We start from the raw sequence: 22,609 nt of genomic DNA on the forward strand, positions 1-22,609 counted from the left end.
TTCGTTCAACCATCCAGCAAATATCACTTATCCCGATAGTCGCATGCTGTTAGACACATTATTCGCGCCCAAACGGGTGGAAAACTTTCTCAGTACTTGTTATATTTCAGCCATATTAACATCATTCCTGTCACTGAAATGGAGAAATATTGTTTTCACTTTGGCGAAAAGTGCTCTGTAATCAACAAAGCTTCAGTAACTCATTAGCATGTATGTTTCTCAATAATGTAACAAAAGATTCGGGACTTCAAAAACTACACATGTCATCCCATGTCAGGACCTTTGAGCTACAAGAACGTTGCATTGTCAAAAGAGAGCGCATATTCCGTCCGGACTTCCTGCAGACACAGCTACGCTGCAGTAGGGGTAACAGGTGGTTCACAGTGTGCGAGTGAAATCACGTGGCAACTGGAAACGTACTCTAATGTTGAAATACACGAGTCTTGTTGGCAAAACGGTTAAATTTCACACCGATTCGCCACGAGGTTGTGGCTGTATGAGTCCATATTAATTACTTATTCAATGCAGCTCATAGATAAGAAAGTGGGATTTGAATCGTTAAGTGTCTGCGTCCAGTCATAGCGAAATGGTGAGACAATTTGACTAAACCCTCACAGACGTGCCTGATGCGCTTCGGGATGAAAGACCACCGATACTAACATAGGCGACAGTTTCCAAACGATCGCGGAAGAACATTTGGTAGGTGTGGGGAGGGGAGGGGAGAGGGGATTTAACTTTTCAACGACGGGGACGTTCACACAACTTTTCTCTAACGACTCCACGACCGAAGAGCGGATTTCTGTCGTCGACGAATTGAACGACTCGAAGAGGAGTCCGAGCGTTGTTTACAGGGACTTGGTGACTATGTTTAAAATAGTATCACGCATTTGTGCTACTTTGAAATGTGCAGGGTGTCCCAAAAGAATGACCCGATTTTAAATAGAATTATTTATTAGGAAGAAGGGATTAACACCAACAAATTTCATACTAAATCACTCAGAAAAGGCAGAAGTTTATAAAAATCAATCACAAATGTTCAATATGTCCTCCATCGCCTGCATGAACGACATCTGGCCGATATCCGAATTCATCCCAATCTGAGCGTAAAGTGTCTTCTGTCACTGAAGCTACAGCAGCTGATATTCTGGTTTTTAGTTCATCAATGTCACGAGGTAAGGGAGGAACGTTTAGCACGAAATCAAATATGAAACGCCCGCTGAACTGCGATCACTGATGGAGTACGACTAAATTCAATAACACAATACGCCTTAGGTTGCGCGGACGCCTTCACGAGACTGGCTGCACGCTCCACTTCAGCGCTCGTAGCGACATGTAGTGGTTTTTTTCTGAAACTCTAGACCATGCCAATTACATTTAGCGCTGTTTCAGTTACCTAGTGACATTTGTCTCAATATTATTACAAGTTAAAATCGGGTCATACTTTTTGGGACCCCTGTACAACAGGCTTCACTAAAAGTTTCTAGGCCTGATATAAAAATTGTAACTTGTTTTTTGAAGTCCCCTTGTACCTCGTGAACGATTCAAATCCCACTTTCTTATCTATGAGCTGCATTGAATAAGTAATTTCGCTACTTTACATGAAACATCTGGCACCGTTTATCTCGCTGAAATAATTTTATTGACGTTCTACAATGCTTCTGTCATTTTTCTGCATCGTCGCTATATTTTTCCGAGCTTTTTTGGTAACGGGACAAGAGTTTTTTCAAACCATCGTTGTACCAAGTCGCGTCCTGTGCTCGCAAGTTCTTTGCTCGTAAATGGAACTTTACTGTTGATGTCAATACTTCATCGGTGTTGAATTGCTTACCTCGAAGATAACTTTTGAGGCGAGGGTACATGGGAAAATCTTTGAGGCCAGGATGCGATCAATGTGGAGGTTGCGGTAACACTTCCTAGTTGAATCTTCCGAACCTAGTTCGAACCATTTGAATACTCATACAACCCTCCTCATAGTTGCTATGTTGCGAGAAAAATGAACGACAGAGCGCAACTCACAAGCGGACACACTTTGTAGTGGTAACTCCATGCTAACTGGCAGAGTAATGGCGAGATAATGCGGTATGCGTTGTCAGTACATACCAGTCGAAAATAAAATGTGTTACGGACACATTTTATTTTGCAGAGAACTAAAGTACGGAAACATCTTTATTCTACAACCCTCGTATTCCTCAGTGCCTCCTTCATTAGAGTGATTCCCAGTTCTTCAATAAGTAATTACTCGCAGACTGTTTTTATTCGCAGGTTAGACATCATAGGGAGCTGAGGCACTAAATCAGTCGAAGCAACAAATAGATAATTGAAAGTTGTACACACTAAAGTTCGTAGGTTAGCAAATTTTCGTAAGAAAAGTTGTTGATATTCTAGCACGTCAGGAATTTACACACGGAAATAATATGGGAAACGTAATATCTGGATAAACTGCAAATGCAGTCAGCAATACAACTAGTAGTATGTATATGCAAGGAAACGCGCGGTTGGTCTACAAAGAGGCCCATAAAAAATTAAAAAAATAAAGAAATGATTAGAGCATTCGTTTAACCTTGTGTTACCTATTAAATTGCTTACCATTAATATTAAATTAGAATGAATGTTATGGGCAAAGGCAGCTATCATTTTGCAATTTGTGGATGTAAGAAAATACTTGTACATAAAGAGCCGTGAAGTGAGTGAAAGTTGGCTATGGTTCCAGGGAACAAGTACGAGCCATCGATAGTGGAGACTTCGTATAAGGTGCATATGAAGCTCACTATCCGTTCGGTGGGCCCAGCCGACTACGGGCAGTACGTATGCGTCTCCAAGAACTCGCTGGGTGACACCGAGGGAGTCATCAGAGTGTACGGTAAGTTTCAAGTTCAAGGCGTGATATTATAGCTTGTAGCGAGTACAGACACACTAGTAGCAATGTAGCAATTCTATTTTTCACTATAAGGTTTCGAATGAAATTGTCAAGCTGGGACATCTCCCTGTTCAATTAGCATGCTAAAACATGATAAAATATTTTAGCCAATTTTTTTCTGTATGTGATTCACTTCTCAACAGAGCAGGCCTCAGCTGCCTGATCATAAGCTCACCAGGCCAAAAATTAGCCACCCCTAGGAGAATCATTATAAACATCATTTAATACCGTGTAATTCCGCGTCTGGACTTAATAACCACCTGTATTCGGTTAGGATGCCTGTCCACAACGGTGTGTAATTTCGTCGCATCCAGGTTAAGACACTAGCAGAGGGTTCCACCACGCAATTCTACCAAATTACAGGATGATGATGTCGGTGTTTTACCCGTTCATCCAACATGTCCCACACGTTTTATGTGGGGTTCATGTCAGCTGATTTTGCAGGCCAGTCGAGATGCGGTAGGGTGGGGGTGTGGTCGGGAAACCAGTCACATATTCTTCCAGCCCTACGAACTTTGCTGTCGTCGTCTGTATGTGCCTGTGTGAGCAATAGCCTCTTGCTAGGTGATCGACTCTAAATGTTCATTGCATGCAGTTCCCATCCCAGTGATCTCTCGCTAACAGGTTGGGATTGATATTTATTCACCGCTTGCAACAATTCATGTGAGGTTTGGTAACGATTTTGATTCACAAGCCGCGAAACGCGCCTCTGGTCACTGTCAGTCCGCCCACAATTCTGACGTCGTGTTTCGTGACCACATGTGTTACGCCACTGTTTTTAACCACGTCGAGCAGTCCGCCGCGAAATACCAATAAATCCCGAAACTTCATACGGTGTATGACCACGGGCACGGCCAAACGCGGTTGCCCCATTATGACATTCTGCCACCCCCTTACATTTACTCACGTTTCCGTAAAATGTCCGCGTCAAACATAAATGTCTGATTGATCGGTACTGCCTTATGCTCGCGTAGAAGCAGTGTGTGCTCGGCTGACCACGTGACTCTATTACCGTGCCATCTGTAAATATTTAACGAATTGAAACGTCCCCTTTGAACAATTATACATGACTATGTTTAAACTGACACAATATTTTTAGCGCAACGCAATCTGAGTTTCAAAAATCCCTACAAAAGAATGGTCCTGACTAACATTAACCTATACCTTTCACAAATCACTTACCTCACAAAAATCTTCGTTACTCGAACTGCTGCAATACAGCGAGCGCCACTACTGCCAGCTAAATAAAAGATTCAAACTGCGGAAGGCACTAACTACTGATAGGCATATTTAGCAAATGAAAGATTTTAATAGAAAACAAACAATGTATTTACCTTAATAGTGTTGAAAAATAATAATATACATAGCAGTTCATGACATCCAGTCTTACAAATTTCAAAATCCGCCATTTATCTCCCCACATCCACCACTGCTGGCGGCTCACCTCCAACTGCGCAACGCTACGCCGCGCTGTTAACATCCAGCTGCCCAGCACTACAATGGCAGACAACAACGCAAACCAGCCACAGACAGCACACAGCACAGCCAGCTGCTCTCATACAGAGCGCTACGTAACGTTGCCAATAAGAAAACATAAACAGCCTACTTACAGAATCATCTGTGCCTGTACACTGGGGCGACTAATGTTTTGCCTATGGAGCTTACGCTCATTTGGATTAACTAGCTTTGGACTAAAAGATACAAATTCAGGCGAAATCTGAGGGATTCGGTCACTTTGTGCAAGCAGAAATCACTTACAAAGGTACAAACCAATCTTTTTCTTTGGCAAGATCGACGCTTACGCTGAATTGCATCGTTGAACTGAAGAATCTGTTTGTGCATATTTGTGTCACGAAATGCACGTGGGTCTTTCGGTACAGTTACAGAAGTTGTATAAGAGGCCGCAGTTACGAGCGACCATTTTCATTTCATACAGACAGCAAGAGAGAAACGTTTTGTTGGTAAAACAGTTTTTTTCTCTCTCAGAATTAGCGTATTTGAATTGGATAACAGTTGCATATGTTCGAACAAATTCTCAGTTTATTATTATCATTTTTTCCATTTCCAAAATGTGGTTTGGAATTTCACAGCTTCTTCAGCTGACGAAAACTGGTGCACTCTTCCTTTGTTCCACATAATGGGAGAAAATAAAGTCGTTGAAAAACAGGTGATATGACTTTTTCTTTCTTTTTTAGGGTGGTCTGTTCGAACCTCTTTATCTCAGAGAAACATTTGCACCTAACATCCTCAGCTATTTTTTGCATGTATTCCAATCTCTGTCTTTCCATGCAGTTTTTACCGTCAGTAGCTCCCTTTAGTACCATTGAGGTTATTGCTCATTGTCTTAACAAATGTCCTACCATCCTGTCCGTTCTTCCTGAATGTGATTTGCGTCTGTTCTTGTATTCGCCGATTCCGCGAAGAATCTCTTCATTGCTCGTCTTATTTAGCCACCTAATTTTAAACATTATACTGTAGCACCATTTCGATTTTTATCTCTGTCAGAAAATGAAATAGCTGACAAGGTGATTCATGAAGAATGTTTCCTGGTTTCCCCCCTTTTAACTAAATGTATTCCCTGAAAACAGCTTAGAAACTAGCTCTCACGCTTACATGATTGAAATACAGCCAACGACAACAATTGCAGCTGACCAATTGAGGATATTCAGTTTGCTACAGTATATATCCATATTCACAATAACGGACTACAAAGGGCAGCTAAAGCAAGTAGGATATAGCCATATGTCTAGTAAACTACACAAAGAGGTGGTCGTGTGACATGACAAATAAAAAATGAAAAAATTTACTTCTTGGTGGGCGGTTTTAGAAGAACTGTTTAAGAGAACAGTTGATCATGCAGTTCGTATATGTAAGTAGTATAGCAGTATAATTGCGATAAAACAATATACTTGGTATAAAAGAAATCGAAGGGCTGTAGATAGAGAGACGCTGAATGAAACGCGTTGCATTGCCGAGAGGGTAATGTGTGAAGCCTTCAGTGAATATTTAGTAGAATATTGACTGTAATAGAGGGGGTTGAAAAGCAAACGCTATAATGCTGAAATCCTTTTCCAAATGTTTTTTTACCGAGGAATACAGAGAGATACTGGTCCAGTGTACTTGCCGAACCACTGCAAAGATGAATGATACAGACATTAGTACCAGTGGCATAAAGAAAAAGTTAAAATACTGCGCAGAATCCGAGGGGTAAGTAATATGTGCAAAACACTGACAATGAGAAGGGACAGGATGATAGGACGTTAAGACATGAAGGAATCGCTTCCATAGTAGTAGAGGGAGCTGTAAGGGGCACCAACTATTGAAGAAGACAGATATTCGAATACATCCTGCAAACGATTGATGACATAGGTTGCAAGTGCTACTCTGAGATGAAGAGGTTGCCACAGAGGAGGATTTCGTGGCCAATCGCATCAAACCAGTCAGAAGACTAATGACCGCCCCCCCTCCCCTCCCCCCCAAAAAAAAAAATTCACGCCGCAAGGATAGATGGAATCCCTATCAGATTTAATACAGAGTTTGGAGCCGAATTAATTCTCATTTAACAACAACACATCGCAGATTCTTTGACGAAATATTGCTTCCAGTGAGCGGACGGAAGTACAGGCCACAATCATCTACATGAGGGGTAGCTAAATGATCCAAAATTATACCGTCCAATCTCAGTGACATGCACCAGTTGCAGAATCCTACGTATTCTGTATACTGTGATGTAACTCGAATAAAATTACCTTCTCCATGCCAACCATGCTGCATTCCAAAACGCTACAAAAACTTGAAACCAGTGGATCAGCTGCAGTCATGTGGATGCAATATTGATTGAAATCCAAAATGCATTTGATTCGGTACCACGCAAAGTAATATTAACAAAAATTTGTGAACGGATTGAGGATTTGTTCATAGTCCTCGACAGAAGCAGAAGCAGATTCAGGCGTGTCGCGCGAAGTGCGTTGGTACGCTTGCTATTCATATGGTGTAGTAATTACCTGGCAGGCAATATTGACAGAAGCACAGCTCTTACTGCAAAAGACGCAGTTATCTATAGTGAAGTACTACATGAAAAAAACCTACATCATTTTCAGTCAGATCCTTGTGACATTTCAAAGTGATTCAAAGATTGGGAACTTATTTCAGAAATACAACAAACTCGAGAGGAAGTTGTTGTCAGGAGAAATATAACTGGCGTTCTACGGATCGGAGCGTGGAATGTCAGATCCATTCATCGGGAAGGTAGGTTAGAAAATTTAAAAAGGGATATGGATAGGTTAAAGTTAGATATAGTGGGAATTCGTGAAGTTCGGTGGCAGGAGGGACAAGACTTCTGGTCAGGTTAATACAGGGTTATCAATACACAATCAAATAGGGGAAATTCAGGAGTAGGTTTAGTAATGAATAAAAAAATAGGAGTGCGAGTAAGCTACTACAAACAGCATAGTGAACACATTATTGTGGCCAAGATAGATACGAAGTCCACGACTACCACATTAGTACAAGTTTATATGCCAACTAGCTCCGCAGATGACGAAGAGATTGATGAAATGTCTGATGAGATAAAAGAAATAATTCAGAAAGTGAAGAGATACGAAAATTTAAAAGTCATGGGTGACTGGAACTCGATAGTAGGAAAAGGAAGAGAAGGAAACGTAGTAGGTGAATATGGAATGGAGGTAAGAAATGAATGAGGGAGCCGCCTGGTAGAATTTTACAGAGAGTATTACTTAATCATAGCTAACATTTGCTTCAAGAATCATAAAAGAAAGTTGTATACATGGAAGAAGCCTAGAGATACTGGAAGGCCTCAGGTAGATTATACAGGGTGAATCACCTAACATTACCGCTGGATATATTTCGTAAACCACATCAAATACTGACGAATCGATTCCACAGACCGAACGTGAGGAGAGGGGCTAGTGTAATTGGTTAATACAAACCATAAAAAAATGCACGGATGTATGTTTTTTAACACAAACCTACGTTTTTTAAATGGAACCTTGTTAGTTTTGTTAGCACATCTGAACATATAAACAAATATGTAATCAGTGCCGTTTGTTGCATTGTAAAATGTTAATTACATCCGGAGATATTGTAACCTAAAGTTGACGCTTGAGTACCACTCCTCCGCTGTTCGATCGTGTGTATCGGAGAGCACCAAGTGACGTAGGGATCCAAAGGGAACGGTGATGGACCTTAGGTACAGAAGAGACTGGAACAGCACATTACGTCCACATTCTAAAACCTTTTTACTGGTCTTTTTCACTGACGCACATGTACATTACCATGAGGGGTGAGGTACACGTACACACGTGGTTTCCGTTTCCAATTACGGAGTGGAATAGAGTGTGTCCCGACATGTCAGGCCAATAGATGTTCAATGTGGTGGCCATCATTTGCTGCACACAATTGCAATCTCTGGCGTAATGAATGTCGTACACGCCGCGGTACATCTGGTGTAATGTCGCCGCAGTCTACCACAATACGTTATTTCATATCCTCTGGGGTTGTAGGCACATCACAGTACACATTCTCCTTTAACGTACCACACAGAAAGAAGTCCAGAGGTGTAAGATCAGGAGAACGGGCTGGCCAATTTATGCGTCCTCCACGTCCTATGAAACGCCCATCGAACATCCTGTCAAGGGTCAGCCTAGTGTTAATTGCGGAATGTGCAGGTGCACCATCATGCTGATACCACACACGTCGACGCGTTTCCAGTGGGACATTTTCGAGCAACGTTGGCAGATCATTCTGTAGAAACGCGATGTATGTTGCAGCTGTTTGGGCCCGTGCAATGAAGTGAGGGTCAATGAGGTGGTCGCCAGTGATTCCGCACCATACATTTACAGTCTACGGTCGCTGTCGCTCTACCTGTCTGAGCCAGCGAGGATTGTCCACGGACCAGTAATGATGTTCCGTAGATTCACTGCCTCGTGGTTTGTGAAACCCGCATCATCGGTAAACAGGTAGAACTAAAACGCATTCTCTGTTAATGCCCATTGACAGAATTGCACTCGATGATTAAAGTCATCACCATGTAATTGGTGATGTAGCGACACATGAAACGGGTGAAAGCGGTGACGATGCAGTATGCGCATGACACTACTTTGACTCAGTTCACAGGCTCTCGCAATGTCCCGTGTACTCATGTGTGGGTTCATGGCAACAGCAGCTAACACACCAACTGCTCCCGCTTCTCCTGTGACGGGCCTGTTACGGACCCGTTTGCGTGCTACGATCATACCTGTTGCGTACAGTTGGCGGTACGTTGGATGCGCTCTGTCCGGGTACCGTTCTGCATACACCCTGCAGGCTTCAGCTGCATTTCGTCGACACTCGCCATAGATGAGTATCATCTCCGCCTTTCCAAAGTTCGAATACACCATGGTCACAGTTCCTACAACACTACACTATCACAGACGTCAGGTAACACGGTGTACTACAGTTGGTCTGCGTGCGGAAACGAATGCAGAATAACAATAGCAGCAAGCGCTACATGCGGACACTGCGACAGCTAGACCAGATCACAACAGTGCACTACAGCCACACTCGTAAAAACGGTCGTCATCGTAAACATGTCCCTGCAGATGCTGCTCGCCGACCGTGGCCCGTGTTTGTTACACCACGCAGCTGAACGTCGGAGGTTTCAAGCGTTAACTTGAGGTTACAATATCTCCGGATGTAATTAACATTTTACAATGCAACAAACGGCACTGATTACGTATTTGTTTATATGTTGAGATGTGCTAACAAAACTAACGTGGTTCCATTTAAAAAAAGGTAGGTTTATGTTAAAAAAATATTTCCGTGCATTTTTGTGTGATTTGTATTAAACAAATACACTAGCCCCTCTCCTCACGTTCGGTCTGTGGAATCGGTTCGTCAGTATTTGATGTGGTTTACGAAATATATCCAGCGGTAACTTTAGGTGACTCACCATGTATATTGCTAAGAAAGAGATTCAGGAACCAGGTTTTACATTATAAGTCATTTCTGGGGGCAAATGTGGACTCTGACCACAATCTGTTGGTTATGAACTGTAGATTAAAACTAAAGAAACTGCAAAAAGGTGGGAATTTTGGGAGATGGGACGTGGATAAACTGAGAGAACCAGAGGTTGTAGAGAGCTTCAGGGAGAGCATTAGGGAACGATTGACAAGAATGGGGGAAAGAAATACAGTAGAAGAAGAATGAGAGCTTTGAGAGATGAAATAGTGAAGGTAGCAGAGGATCAAGTATGTAAAAAGACGAGGTCTAGTAGAAATCCTTGGGTAACAGAAGACATATAGAATTTACTGATGAAAGCAGAAAATTTAAAAAATGCAGTAAATGAAGCAGGCAAAAAGTAGTACGAACGTCTCAAAAATGAGATCGACAGGAAATGCAAAATGGCTAAGCAGGGATGGCCAGAGGACAAATGTAAGGATGAAGAGGCGCATATCACTAGGGGTAAGATAGATATTGCCTGCTGGAAAATTAAAGAGACCTTTGGAGAAAAGAGAACCATTTGCATAAATATCAAGAGCTCAGATGGAAACCCAATTCTAAGCAAAGAAGGGAAAGCAGAAAGGTGGAAGGAGTATATAGAGGGTCTATTCAAGGGCGATGTTCTTGAGGACAATATTATGGAAATGGTTGAGAATGTAGATGACGCTGAAATAGATATGATACTGTGTAGAGAGTTTGACAGAGCACTTAAAGACCTACGTCTAAACAAGGCCCGGGGAGTTGGCAACATTCCCTTACAACTATTGACAGCCATGGGATAGCCAGGTCTAATAAAACTCTACCATCTAGTGAGCAAGATGTATGAGACAGGCGAAATACCCTCAGACTTCAAGAAGACTATAACAATTCTAATCCCAAAGAAAGCAAGAGTTGACAGATGTGAAAATTACCGAACTATCAGTTTAATAAGCCATGGCTGAAAAATAATAACACGAATTCTTTACAGACGAATGGAAAAACCGATAGAACCGATCTCGGATTGTATTAAAATGAACTAAAATTAAAATAATTAAATTAAAATAAATAACTAAAAGTTGTGTGGCCTCATGAGCACGATAAAATCTTATCAGAATCTGCGGAAAAAATTAATATTTGGGTCGACGTTTGTAAAACTCAAATTCGTCTCTCTCAAATCCCTCCCAATGGGGAGAGAGGGAGAGTTTTAGTTTTAGCGAATTAAAATTTACGAAGTATTTCTTATTTATCCGTAATCATTTTCCACGCAAAAATAAGAACATGGATTTTCTTGAATTACAGCGCCAACTACCAACAATGAAAACAAATGTTTAAGACAAAATGTACGCAGTTTTTTTTATGTAGAATCTGATTTTGCAATATAAAATGGGGGTTCACATTTCAAATTTTAAAGTTGCCTCCCACCCCATCCCCAGGGGGCTGGGGTGGAGGGCTAATTTTAGCGCCAGCTTACATCCCCATCGAAAATAATCAGCTTTGGATTCTACACATTTTTTCGTGTGAAGCTTATTTTTCGAGTTATTCTGGTTTGTAAACTTAAAATTTGCACTCAGCATACTGCCAGACAGAATGTGAAGCACCCAGAAGGGGGGAAGAAACAAAGTGAAACGTCGCACGCTGAGAGCGTGTGTGATGTTATTTCAGTGATTAAAAAGTCATGTCAAATTTACCATCATGGCAGTATGAAATCACTTGACAGTAATTTTTATTTATTTATTTATTTTGAGAACATGTTAGTATGTCCTTGCACCCCCTCTGGCCTGGATGCTTGCACTGGTTCAACTGGGAACAATGCCATACCCTCTCCCAGGCCAAGCTGGCCCACAACTATCGTAACTGGCTCTCGATACGCTGCACACTGGCACTGGGACGGAGTTGACGTTGGAGCTGGTCCCACACATATCCTACCAGGGACATAAGTGTGGATCTTGCTGGTCATGAGAGTACGCCAGCATCAGGCAGACAGTTCAAAGAACACGTACCATGGGTGTTGCAAAATGGCAGCACGATACTGTCGAACCAGAGATAATACATGGGGACAAAGGATGTCTTTGACGTACCGTTTTGCCGTCATAGTTCTCTCAAATCATCCGCGGTCTGAAGACGTACCCGATGACTCCCGACATTCAGAAACCAGAAATAATACCACTGTACCTCTCCAAAACATTGGAAGAATGGGAACTCTACCCAGGTCACCGCCGATAGTCATTCGAGGTAGCGCAGAATCGCGATTCACGGTTGAACACAGTCTGACACGATTCGTCATCAGTCTTTCCTTCCCAGGCAGAGCACCTCCAAACGCAGCGGTACGTGTTGTGGGTTTGACGGCAGCTTATATATGGGAAGGCGTCCGCGACGATACCTGAGTGATCAGCGAGACGGATTGCCGTTCTACGGGTTCGGGTTCGATTCCCGGCTGGGTATGAGATTTTCTCCGATCGCGGACTGGGCGTTGTGTTGTCTTCATCATCATTTCATCCCCATCCGGCGCGTAGGTCACCCAATGGGGCGTCGAATATATATACATATATATATATATATATATGGGAAGATAATCCCTAGGGCGACTGCTACTAGGCTCAGACAATTGGTGCGGGATTACTCAGAGTGTTGCAGGGAATCCAGTACTTGTTCTCGGAGAGAACGTGCAAATATGAAGGCTGTACGATGTGCATGGTGCACAGTACGGCGATCCTCCCTTATGGTGAAGAGATGTGTTGTACCGAAACTTTGAGGACGAGTATGCTTGCCTTCACGTTTCCATGTGGTCCAACATTGGGCCCTGTTACATCCAAATGCCGTACAAATCTAGATACAGCACGAATCGACCAGCAAGCCATATGGAGATCCACAACGAGGTCTCTTTCAAACTCTGTCATTCTGTCAGGTGCTGATGAGAATGCCTTTTCAAGTACGTGGGATCTCAGCACCTGACGCTGTTCACGCCCTGATATACCGTATCAGGCCAGATAACAAAGGTAACCACAAACAGCACTAATGCACGGTGGTGGCCATTCTGCTACTATGGTATGAGTTTTGGCCTACAAAGGCTACCTCTGTCCTCATTATACTCTCAGATCGTATGAAATTCGCACTGTTTCGAACATTATTTAGTGCGTCTGACATCATAATGAGAATGCTGTTTTTCCTTTTGTGTCGTTACAACTTTTTTGAATTCCTCTTCCTGATTCACTATCAGGTTACGAGGTATTGGTATTTACACGGAATCGTAATTAACAAAACTGTATTGCTGCTGTGATATTTCTCAAATGTCGTTAACTCTCAAGTGTTAATATCACTTACCTCAACAGGATTACATACAGCCATGATCACCATTTGCAGTAGTGCCCAGAACATTTTTTCAACATCACACTGTATGATGTAGTGGTTATATGGAATATTAGTCCGGATACGCAGGCTACTAATATACATCACTCTCTCGTTTTCATGCGAACCAATATGCACTTTCCTGAACAATAGCATCTGGACAACATTCAGAGGACATTAATATCGGGTGCGCCCTCATTTAACGTTTAAGGCGGCTTGACCTCCGCCGGGGACACTTTGACTGAAGTGTCTGAATGCCTGTCGAGGAATGGCAGCCCGTTATTCTTCAAATAATGAAACCAGAGGAGATACTGATGGTAGACGCTGCGGACTGGAGAGAAGTCGACTTTATGGCTCATTCAGGTTTCTGGGCAGGACAGTCCATGGAAGAACGGTAAGCGAATCCTGCTGCTCTTCGAACCACGCACGTGCACTGCGAGCTGTGTGACAGGCTGCATTGTCCTCTTAATAGATACCATCGTGCCGAGGAGAAACAAACTTCGTGTAAGATGACCATGGACCTCAACGATAGATGCCTACCTTTGTTGATTCATTGTGCCTTCCAGAACAACGAGATCACCCAGGGAATGCCACCAAAACGTTCTCCAGACCATAATGGTCCCTGCTCCTTCTTAGACAATTTGCTTTTAGGTGTTCCACGCCCTACACGCCAACGACCCTCTGCCTCATGGAGCATAAAACTTGATTCATCTGACAAGACCACCTGTCGCCACTCAGTGGACGTCCAGTTGCGGTATTAGCTTGAAAATCCCAGTCTTCGTCGCCAATGAACAGCAGTCAGCATGGGTGAGAGAACGAGGCACATGCTGCAACGCTCGCTGAACTGTTGTTGGAGAGACACCTTTGGTAGCCCCTTGGGGTCATGTGGGAGATCAGTTGCTCAACAGTTGCACGTCTAATCGTCTGTACAGATCTCCATAGCCGTCTTCACCCCTATTGTTTGTGGCCCGTGGTGCTCTACAGTTGCCCTAGGCGCCGGTTTTGGATAGAGCCATTTTACTATGAACGGTACAATTTAACCACGCCGGTACGCGAAATGTTTGCAGAGTTAGTCGTTTCAGAAATTCTTTCACCCTTGGCCCTTCTAATCGTCAGATAAATCACTCCGTTTCCGCATTGTAACGAACACAATTATCCTATCTCCTCAGCATGCTTTACATACCCTGCACTGCTTGCGCTGTCACCTGCGCTTTGTGAGTGGTTCTTGCGCGTTGACGTCGAACACAGGCGATGTCCACATTAATGTGAATGGACCGTATCATTATCACCTCGAAAAAACAAAGTTACGTAATTAGCCTTTTTCCTGTTTTCAGGCACATGTCCTATTGCACACAGTCGATTCTTGCTGTTTCAAATCTGAATAAATGTAAGATCAGATTTACCCGCCGTGAGGCCCACATCATACGTCATTTCATTTGACAGCTTGATAAACCGAAATAATCGTTAAGGCCCTTGTAAGAAACAACGCTAAATCGAATAAATCCTCTGTGTTTTGGTACACATGGTAAATGGAACTCATAGTCAGGTCGGACTGATGAAGATTGCTCAAAACGTGTCGTACGGAGGGAGGGACTGAACTAATCGACGTGAGTTCCCGCGTCTTGATGATTGTTTACTGAATCGGCGTAGTCGATCTAGAGGACAAGACACACTTGTCGGAGATTATACGCCTAAAGAAAAGCCTGAGTCAATCACACTTAGTATGGGCACTAAAATGTTAGGTGCTTGTGAAGGGTCTCTCCCAAACTTCAAAAGACATGACTTCGTTATTCGGACGATTTTTGGAGAAAATGCGAATACTGATCACACTGCTTATTCAGTTTGAAAACATGAATGAAACTGTAGATTTGTTGCGTATTCTTGGAAATCTGTGTGTACCTTTCGTCTGAAATGTTGAAAATTGCGTAAAACCTACTTTCTTTTGAGCTATAGTTGTTGTCTCCTGCTTCCTAAAAAAAAAAAAAAAAATAACTTATAGATGCCACTCAAACTACAAAGCTTTTTACTTTCACTTCGATATGTTCCCGTTACATCTCGAACAATCAACATTTCATTAAATACAGGGGGCGCTCAGTAAATCATGCAACATATTTTTCTGAAATGCAAGTTGGTGTTATTGAGTATACCAATACACCATACTTTTCCCCCACTCTTTTGGGTACGAAACCCTATTTTCCAACAAAATTGCCGTTCAGTGCGACAGCCCTACGCCACCTTATTGGGAAGGCTTGTAAGTCGGCCACATTCCACTCTACTGGTCGTCGTCAGCGCCAATGATTTGCTGCATCAATAACATCCCCATCGTCCACGGACTGCTTCCTGCGGAGTGCATCCTTCGTTGGGCCAAATAGATGGAGGATGCGAGGTCTGGGCTGTAGGGTGGATGAAGAAGAACACACTCTTGGGTGCATAGGCTTGTGCGTTGTCATGGAGAAGGAGAAGTTCGTCGGCATTTTTGTGGCGAAGAATACGGTGAATACGTTTGTTCAGTTTGCTGAGGGTAGCACTGTACACTTCAGTGTTGATTGTTGCACGATGAGGGAGGACATCAAACAGAATAACGCCTTCAGTGACCCAGAAGACGGTCGCCATAACTTTACCGGCTGAGTGTGCGGCTTTGAACATTTTCTTCGAAGGAAAGGTGGCATGGCGCCACTCCATGGACTGCCGTTTTGTTTCCAGTTCGAGTTCGAAATGGTGAACCCATGTTTCGTAGCCTGTGACGATGTTTGACAAAATATTATCACGATCAGCCTCTTAACGCGCAATAAACTTCGCACAGATGGTCTTCTGTTAAGCGGCAAGGAGCTCAGGAAGCACACTTCTTTGGGTACCGCAACTGGTGAACGAGTATGTCAGCACTAGCAACGAGATGTCCAGTTGCACTATGAGATGTTTGACTGTGTTCCGTCGATCACCTCTAATGGGAGTGTCCACAAGTTCCTACGCTGCAGAAGGCACAGCTGTTTGCGGTCAACCTGCACAAACGAGGTCTGACGGGTTTGCGCGACTTCGTTGCGATGTTGACAGACACCTCGCCCAACGTCTCATCATGCTTTAGTTCACTGCCAGGTCTCCACAGACATTCTGCTAGCGTCTGTGAATATCTGCGATGCTCTGGTTTTCCCATAGAGGCAATCCAGTGAGAGTTCTGTGATTGGAACGTCGGTTGCAGACGCCATTTTGAAGGCTACATATAGCACTGCCACCGATTGCACCTTCATGAAACTATAGGCGCTAAAGCTGGAGTATTCCAGGACGTCCCACGACAAATTCTGCGTTTTAAACGGAAACGGGCCGACTATAAGGAAGTCGTGCATTAAATATTGAACGCCCCTCGTAGAACTCTCAGTTATTCGCATTTTTTTCTCAGGACGCTTAAACTTCGAATTCTGGGTAAATTCTACCACCACATTACCGTTGCACACCCACAGAGAAGCTAAAACTCAATTGCCCAGTTGACTAACAAGGTAATTCGTTTTCTGGATTTGGAGGAGAACAACGCTACAACAAACTATAATGAGTTCGTGGAAGTGTACGACAACAATGTTTCATCGGATAGTGAAACACATATCAAGATTTACTTTTTATATATAATCACATACTATTTGTCGTTTCCCTTGAGAAATCAGAATAAACAAATATGTGTTATTTATTCCTCAGAGATGTATATCGGTTGACGCAGCGAAGACAGGCTACTCAAAATATAAAATATAATGAACCATTAATCTTGCCGTTGGTAGGGAAGCTTGCATGCCTCAGTGACACAGATAGCCGTACTGTAGGTGCAGCCACAGCGGAGAGGTATCTGTTGAGAGACTTGACAAATGTGTGGTTCCTGAAGAGGGCAGCAGCCTTTCCAGTAGTTGCAGGGGCTATGGATGATTGACTGCTATACGGACGTCTGAGTCACAGCTCTCGTACAAGATAAGTAATTTAAGTAGTAATAAACTGTTTTTAACACTTTAAACTAATTTATTACGTTAATTATAGTGCTCTTCAAGCGTACCATTAAAGGTTTTTGTCTTACTCGCGTATTTTCACAGTAATCACGTAAGGTTCCTTTTGTTTACATATCGCGGCCAGGCCGAACTTTTGAGCTTTCAGATTAAACTTCATAACGCAATTTTAAGTGCATTTACTGATAGTTTAGTGTGCTAAATACGTTTGCTGCCCCTTTATATCTGTAGAGTGTCGTCATCTCTTAAGTAATTTCCACTAAAAAACTTCTGAACCACTGTTTACATAATCGCGAGTAGGCCTAATTTTTCGTACACGTATTTTCATTGTTTTCCGGTAACTTAATTGTCTTTCTGTCACTAAAATCGATTTGTATCATGAGTGTAAAGTGCCTAACGTGCCGTAGAATCGTTAGCTCCCGGGTCTGGTGTGATGGATGTAGTAACTTTTTTCATTGGGGCGATTGTAGTGGCCTGGGAATTGGGAAAATGAGCGAGACTCGTCAGTGGTTCTGTAGGCTATGCAGTAGAGATAGAAAGATTGTGGAACTGGAAGGGAAAATTGCTGCCCTTCAGGCTGAGTTAGATGAGGCTAGGCGAGAACTGGGCAGGTTAAGGGGGGAGAAGGGCAAACAGGGGTGGGAAGCGGCAACAGGCATAAGGAACAGGCCAAGAAATTCTTCTGACAGCTTTGTTATTAATGTACAAAATAGGTTTGACCTGTTGCCTCAGAAACTGATGAGCCTCTCACAGAAGTAGATGTAAACAGGGCTCAACAAGCTTTCAGCAGCAAATTGAATAAGACTGTAGGGAAGTCTGCAAAGAGAAAGGAAGTCTTGTTGCTAGGTAGTTCGCATCCTAGGAGTGTGGGCCAACTTCTGCAAGATGAATTAGGGTCAGAAAACCAGGTCACAAGTTTTTCAAACCTAGTGCTGGACTGGGGCGGGTTACAGAGGATTTAGGTTCACCATGTAGAGGCTTCACTATGGAAGATACCGTGGTTATTGTGGGTGGGCAGGGCAACAGTATTGACAAAGATCCGGGGTACAGCATAGAGTGTGACCTGGCAAAGACTGCATCAACATCGAGTCATACCAGTGTTGGGTTTGTGTCGGTTCTGGAGTGCCACGACCGACCTCATTTGAGCTCTTCTGTCACGAGAGTTAATTTGGAGTTGGAACGGCTACTTGGATCTGGTGCAGGGTCACACATTGGTGTGGTTCCTGTTGATTCACTCTGTAGGTGGGACTATACTAGACATGGCCTACACCTCAACAAGAAAGGGAAGGGTAAACTGGCTGGGCTGATAGCAGGAAATTTAAAGGGGGGAGGAACTACATCTCATGGTGGAAACTCTTTTTTAGTGTAAGATAAGTGTCCAGTGGGAAACGCAGCCAGGCAAGTATGAAAGATGTTAAAAAAGTTCAAGATACTGACAAAAGTAAAGTGAAAAATAATGTTAGTATATTTCATCAAAATATTGGGGGATTGAAGAATAAAATTGATGAGCTTCTGCTTTGTTTAGAAGATATAGAAACTGAGAATGCAATAGATGTACTATACAATGCCTGTCTGAGCATCACATGATATGCAAAAGGTTAGCATCAATGGGTACAAATTAGCTGCACATGTAAGTAGAGATAATATGATGAGAGGAGGAGTTGCCATATATGTCAAAAGCTTCCACAGTGTAAAAAATTTAGAAACTAAAGAATTTAGTGTAAAGTAACGTATGAAAGCTTGTGCCACTGAACTTAAACTAAATGATGGCACTTTCACAATCGTAACAGTGTATAGGTCCCCCTCAGGGAATTTCCAGCTATTTCTGGAAAACGTGGATGCTTTGTCGTGCTATCTGTCAGACAGGGAGAAGCAAATTATCATTTGTGGGGATTTCAACGTTGATTCACTGAAAGAGTGTAATAGGAAGAATGACCTTGTAGTATTACTCAGTTCTTTCAATTTGAACTCCGTCATTGATTTTCCTACTCGGATAACAAAGAACAGCAGTATATTGATAGATAACTTTTTTATAGACCAAGATAAGTTTACGGATATAAATGCTTATCCTGTTGAGAATGGTCTTTCAGATCATCGTGCACAGCTAGTTACAGTACATGACATAGCTCCATGCAGTATATCAAATCAGACTTTCAAAGCAGTGCGTTCAATTAACAATATAAATATTGCAAACTTTAGGGAAAGCCTACAGCAGCTAGACTGGGATGAAGTGTATAAGGAACCCGATGCAAACTTGAAATATAACTTATTGCACGATACATTTTTAAGGGTATTTGAAAACTGTTTTCCCAAGAAAATGTTGTTGTTGTTGTGGTCTTCAGTGCTGAGACTGGTTTGACGCAGCTCTCCATGCAACTCTATCCTGTGCAAGCTTTTTCATCTCCCAGTACCTACTGCAACCTACATCCTTCTGAATCTGCTTAGTGTATTCATCTCTTGGTCTCCCTCTACGATTTTTACCCTCCATGCTGCCCTCAAATACTAAATTGGTGATCCCTTGATGCCTCAGAACATGTCCTACCAACCGATCCCTTCTTCTGGTCAAGTTGTGCCACAAACTTCTCTTCACCCCAATCCTATTCAATACTTCCTCATTAGTTAAACATAATTCTAAGAAAACATATAAAAAAACCTTGGCTAACTAAAGGAATAAGAATATCTTGCAACCGTAAAAGAGAACCGTATCTAACAGCAAGAGGGAGTAGTGACCCCGAAATTGTTCAGTATTATAAAAACTATTGTGCGGTGCTAAGAAAAGTTATTAAAAGTCCAGAAGCATGTGTATCATGTCTCAGATCAGTAACTCTGATAATAAAATTAAAGCAATTTGGAATATTATTGAAAGGGAAACAGGGCAACCAAGAGCACAGGAAGACTTTAGTGTCATAAAACTGAATGACAAGTGTGCTAACAAACTATCAGAAATTGAAAATATTTTCAATAATCATTTTTTAAACGCTGTGGAGAAAATAGTATCTAGATCTTCACTAGAAGAGGCAAGGCTACTAATAGAAGAGGCCATACCTGTGCTGTTTGAAACAACTGTAATTCCACCAACCTCTCCCTCTGAAATCAGTAAAATAATAAACTCACTGGAAAGTAAAAGCTCTTACGGAATTGATGGCATTTCCAGAAAGGTACTTAAAGCTTGTTCCCCACAGATAAGTAGGATTCTCAGCCACATAATAGCTCTTTGGAGCAGGGTGTTTTCCCCGATACACTGAAATATGCCATTGTAAAACCATTGCATAAAAAGGGGGAAATGTCGGATGTCAACAACTACCGCCGAATCTCTCTTCTGACAGTTCTATCAAAAATTCTTGAGAAAGTAATGTATTCAAGAGTAGGCTCCCATATTTGTAAAAATAATGTACTAACAAAATGTCAGTGTGATTTTCAGAAAGGCTTTTCAACAGAAAATGCTATATACGCTTTCACTGATCAAATATTAAATGCTCTGAATAACTGGACATCACCCACTGGTATTTTTTGTGATCTCTCAAAGACCTTTGATTGTGTAAATCATGGAATTCTTTTAGATAAGCTAAATCATTATGGTTTGAGTCGGGTAGTGCACAAATGGTTTAATTCATACTTAACTGGAAGAATGCAGAAAGTTGGAAGAAGTGGATCATGTAATGTTAAAACAACAGCTGATTCCTCAAACTGGGGGGCTATCAAGTATGGGGTCCCACAGGGTTCAGCCTTAGGTCCTTTACTGTTCTTGATATACATTAATGACTTACCATTCCACATTGATGAAGATCCAAAGTTAGTTCTTTTTGCTGATGATACAAGTATAGTAGTAACATCCAAAAACAAAGAACTAAGTGATGTAATTGTAAATGATGTTTTTCACAAAAGTATTAACTGGTTTTCAGCAAACAGACTCTCTTTAAATTTTGATAAAACACAGTATATACAGTTCTGTACAGTAAATGGCACAACTCCAGTAATAAATATAGACTTTGAACAGACGTTTGTAGCTAAGGTAGAATTTTCAAAATTTTTAGGTGTGTCCATTGATGAGAGGTTAAACTGGAAGCAACACATTGATGGTCTGCTGAAACGTCTGAGTTCAGCTACGTATGCTATTAGGGTTATTGCAAATTTTGGTGATAAGAATCTCAGTAAATTAGCTTACTATGCCTACTTTCATTCGCTGCTTTCGTATGGCATCATATTCTGGGGTAATTCGTCGTTGAGTAGAAAAGTATTCATTGCTCAAAAACGTGTAATCAGAATAATTGCTGGAGCCCACCCACGGTCATCCTGCAGACATCTATTTAAGGATCTAGGGATCCTCACAGTTACCTCACAGTATATATATTCACTTATGAAATTTGTTGTTAATAATCCAACCCAGTTCAAAAGTAATAGCAGTGTGCATAGCTATAACACCAGGAGAAAGGATGATCTTCACTATGCAGCGATAATTCTGACTTTGGCACAGAAAGGGGTAAATTATGCTGCCACAAAAGTCTTTGGTCACCTACCAAACAGCATCAGATAGCCAACTATCATTTAAAAATACATTAAAAGAATTTCAATATGACATCTTCACTACTGATTGGCTGAATTTTTAGATATAAATTAAGGGAAAAACAACAACAAGAACACCAACTTAACCATTAGTGTCATGCAATATTATGTGTAATGTAATATCTTGTACAGTCATCTTTTATTAACCTGACACGTTCCACATCATTACGAAGTGTCGTATTCATGATCTATGGAACAAGTATTAATCTAATCTAATTTGACTGACGTGGCCTTGTAACATTACCAAAACGGCCTAGCTGTGCTGGTACTGCCAACAGCTGAAAGTAATGGCATGCATCTCTACTGTATGGTTAAATCATGATGGCGCCCTTTTGGGTAAAATATTCCGGAGGTAAAATTGTCCCCCATTCGGATCTCCGGACGAGGACTTGTCAGCAGGACGTTGTTATCAGGAGAAAGAAAACTGGCATACTACGGGTCGGAGCGTGAAACGTCCGATCCCTTAATCGGGCAGGTAGGTTAAAGTATTTAAAAAGGGAAATGGATGGGTTAAGGTTAGATATGGTGGGAATTAGTGACGTTCGGTGGGAGGAGGAACAAGACTTCTGGTCAGGTGAATACAGGGTTATAGATATAAAATCAATAGGGGTAATGCAGGAGTAGGTCTGATAATGAATACAAAAAATAGGAGCGCGGGTAAGCTACTACGAAAAGCATAGTGAACGCATTATTGTAGCCAAGATAGACACAAAGCCCACACCTACCACAGTAGTAGATCTGTGTATGCGAACTAGCTCTTCAGATGTTGAAGACATGGAAGAAATGTACGATGAGATAAAAGAAATTATTCAGATAGTGGCGGGAG

At 42.0% G+C, this 22,609-nt stretch overlaps 1 protein-coding gene across 1 annotated transcript in view; it reads left to right on the top strand.

Moving 5' to 3' along the window:
- LOC126482009 (opioid-binding protein/cell adhesion molecule homolog) overlaps positions 1 to 22,609 on the top strand; it is a 361,349-nt gene that overhangs the window by 321,957 nt on the left and 16,783 nt on the right. The window contains exon 7 of the mRNA XM_050105976.1: positions 2,711 to 2,860. Within this exon, the coding sequence (XP_049961933.1) occupies positions 2,711 to 2,860 (150 nt within the window). The remainder of the gene's footprint in view (positions 1 to 2,710; positions 2,861 to 22,609) is intronic.

The sequence above is a fragment of the Schistocerca serialis genome, chromosome 5 (assembly GCF_023864345.2).
Source record: "Schistocerca serialis cubense isolate TAMUIC-IGC-003099 chromosome 5, iqSchSeri2.2, whole genome shotgun sequence".
In the NCBI taxonomy this organism is placed as follows: Eukaryota; Metazoa; Arthropoda; class Insecta; order Orthoptera; family Acrididae; genus Schistocerca; species Schistocerca serialis.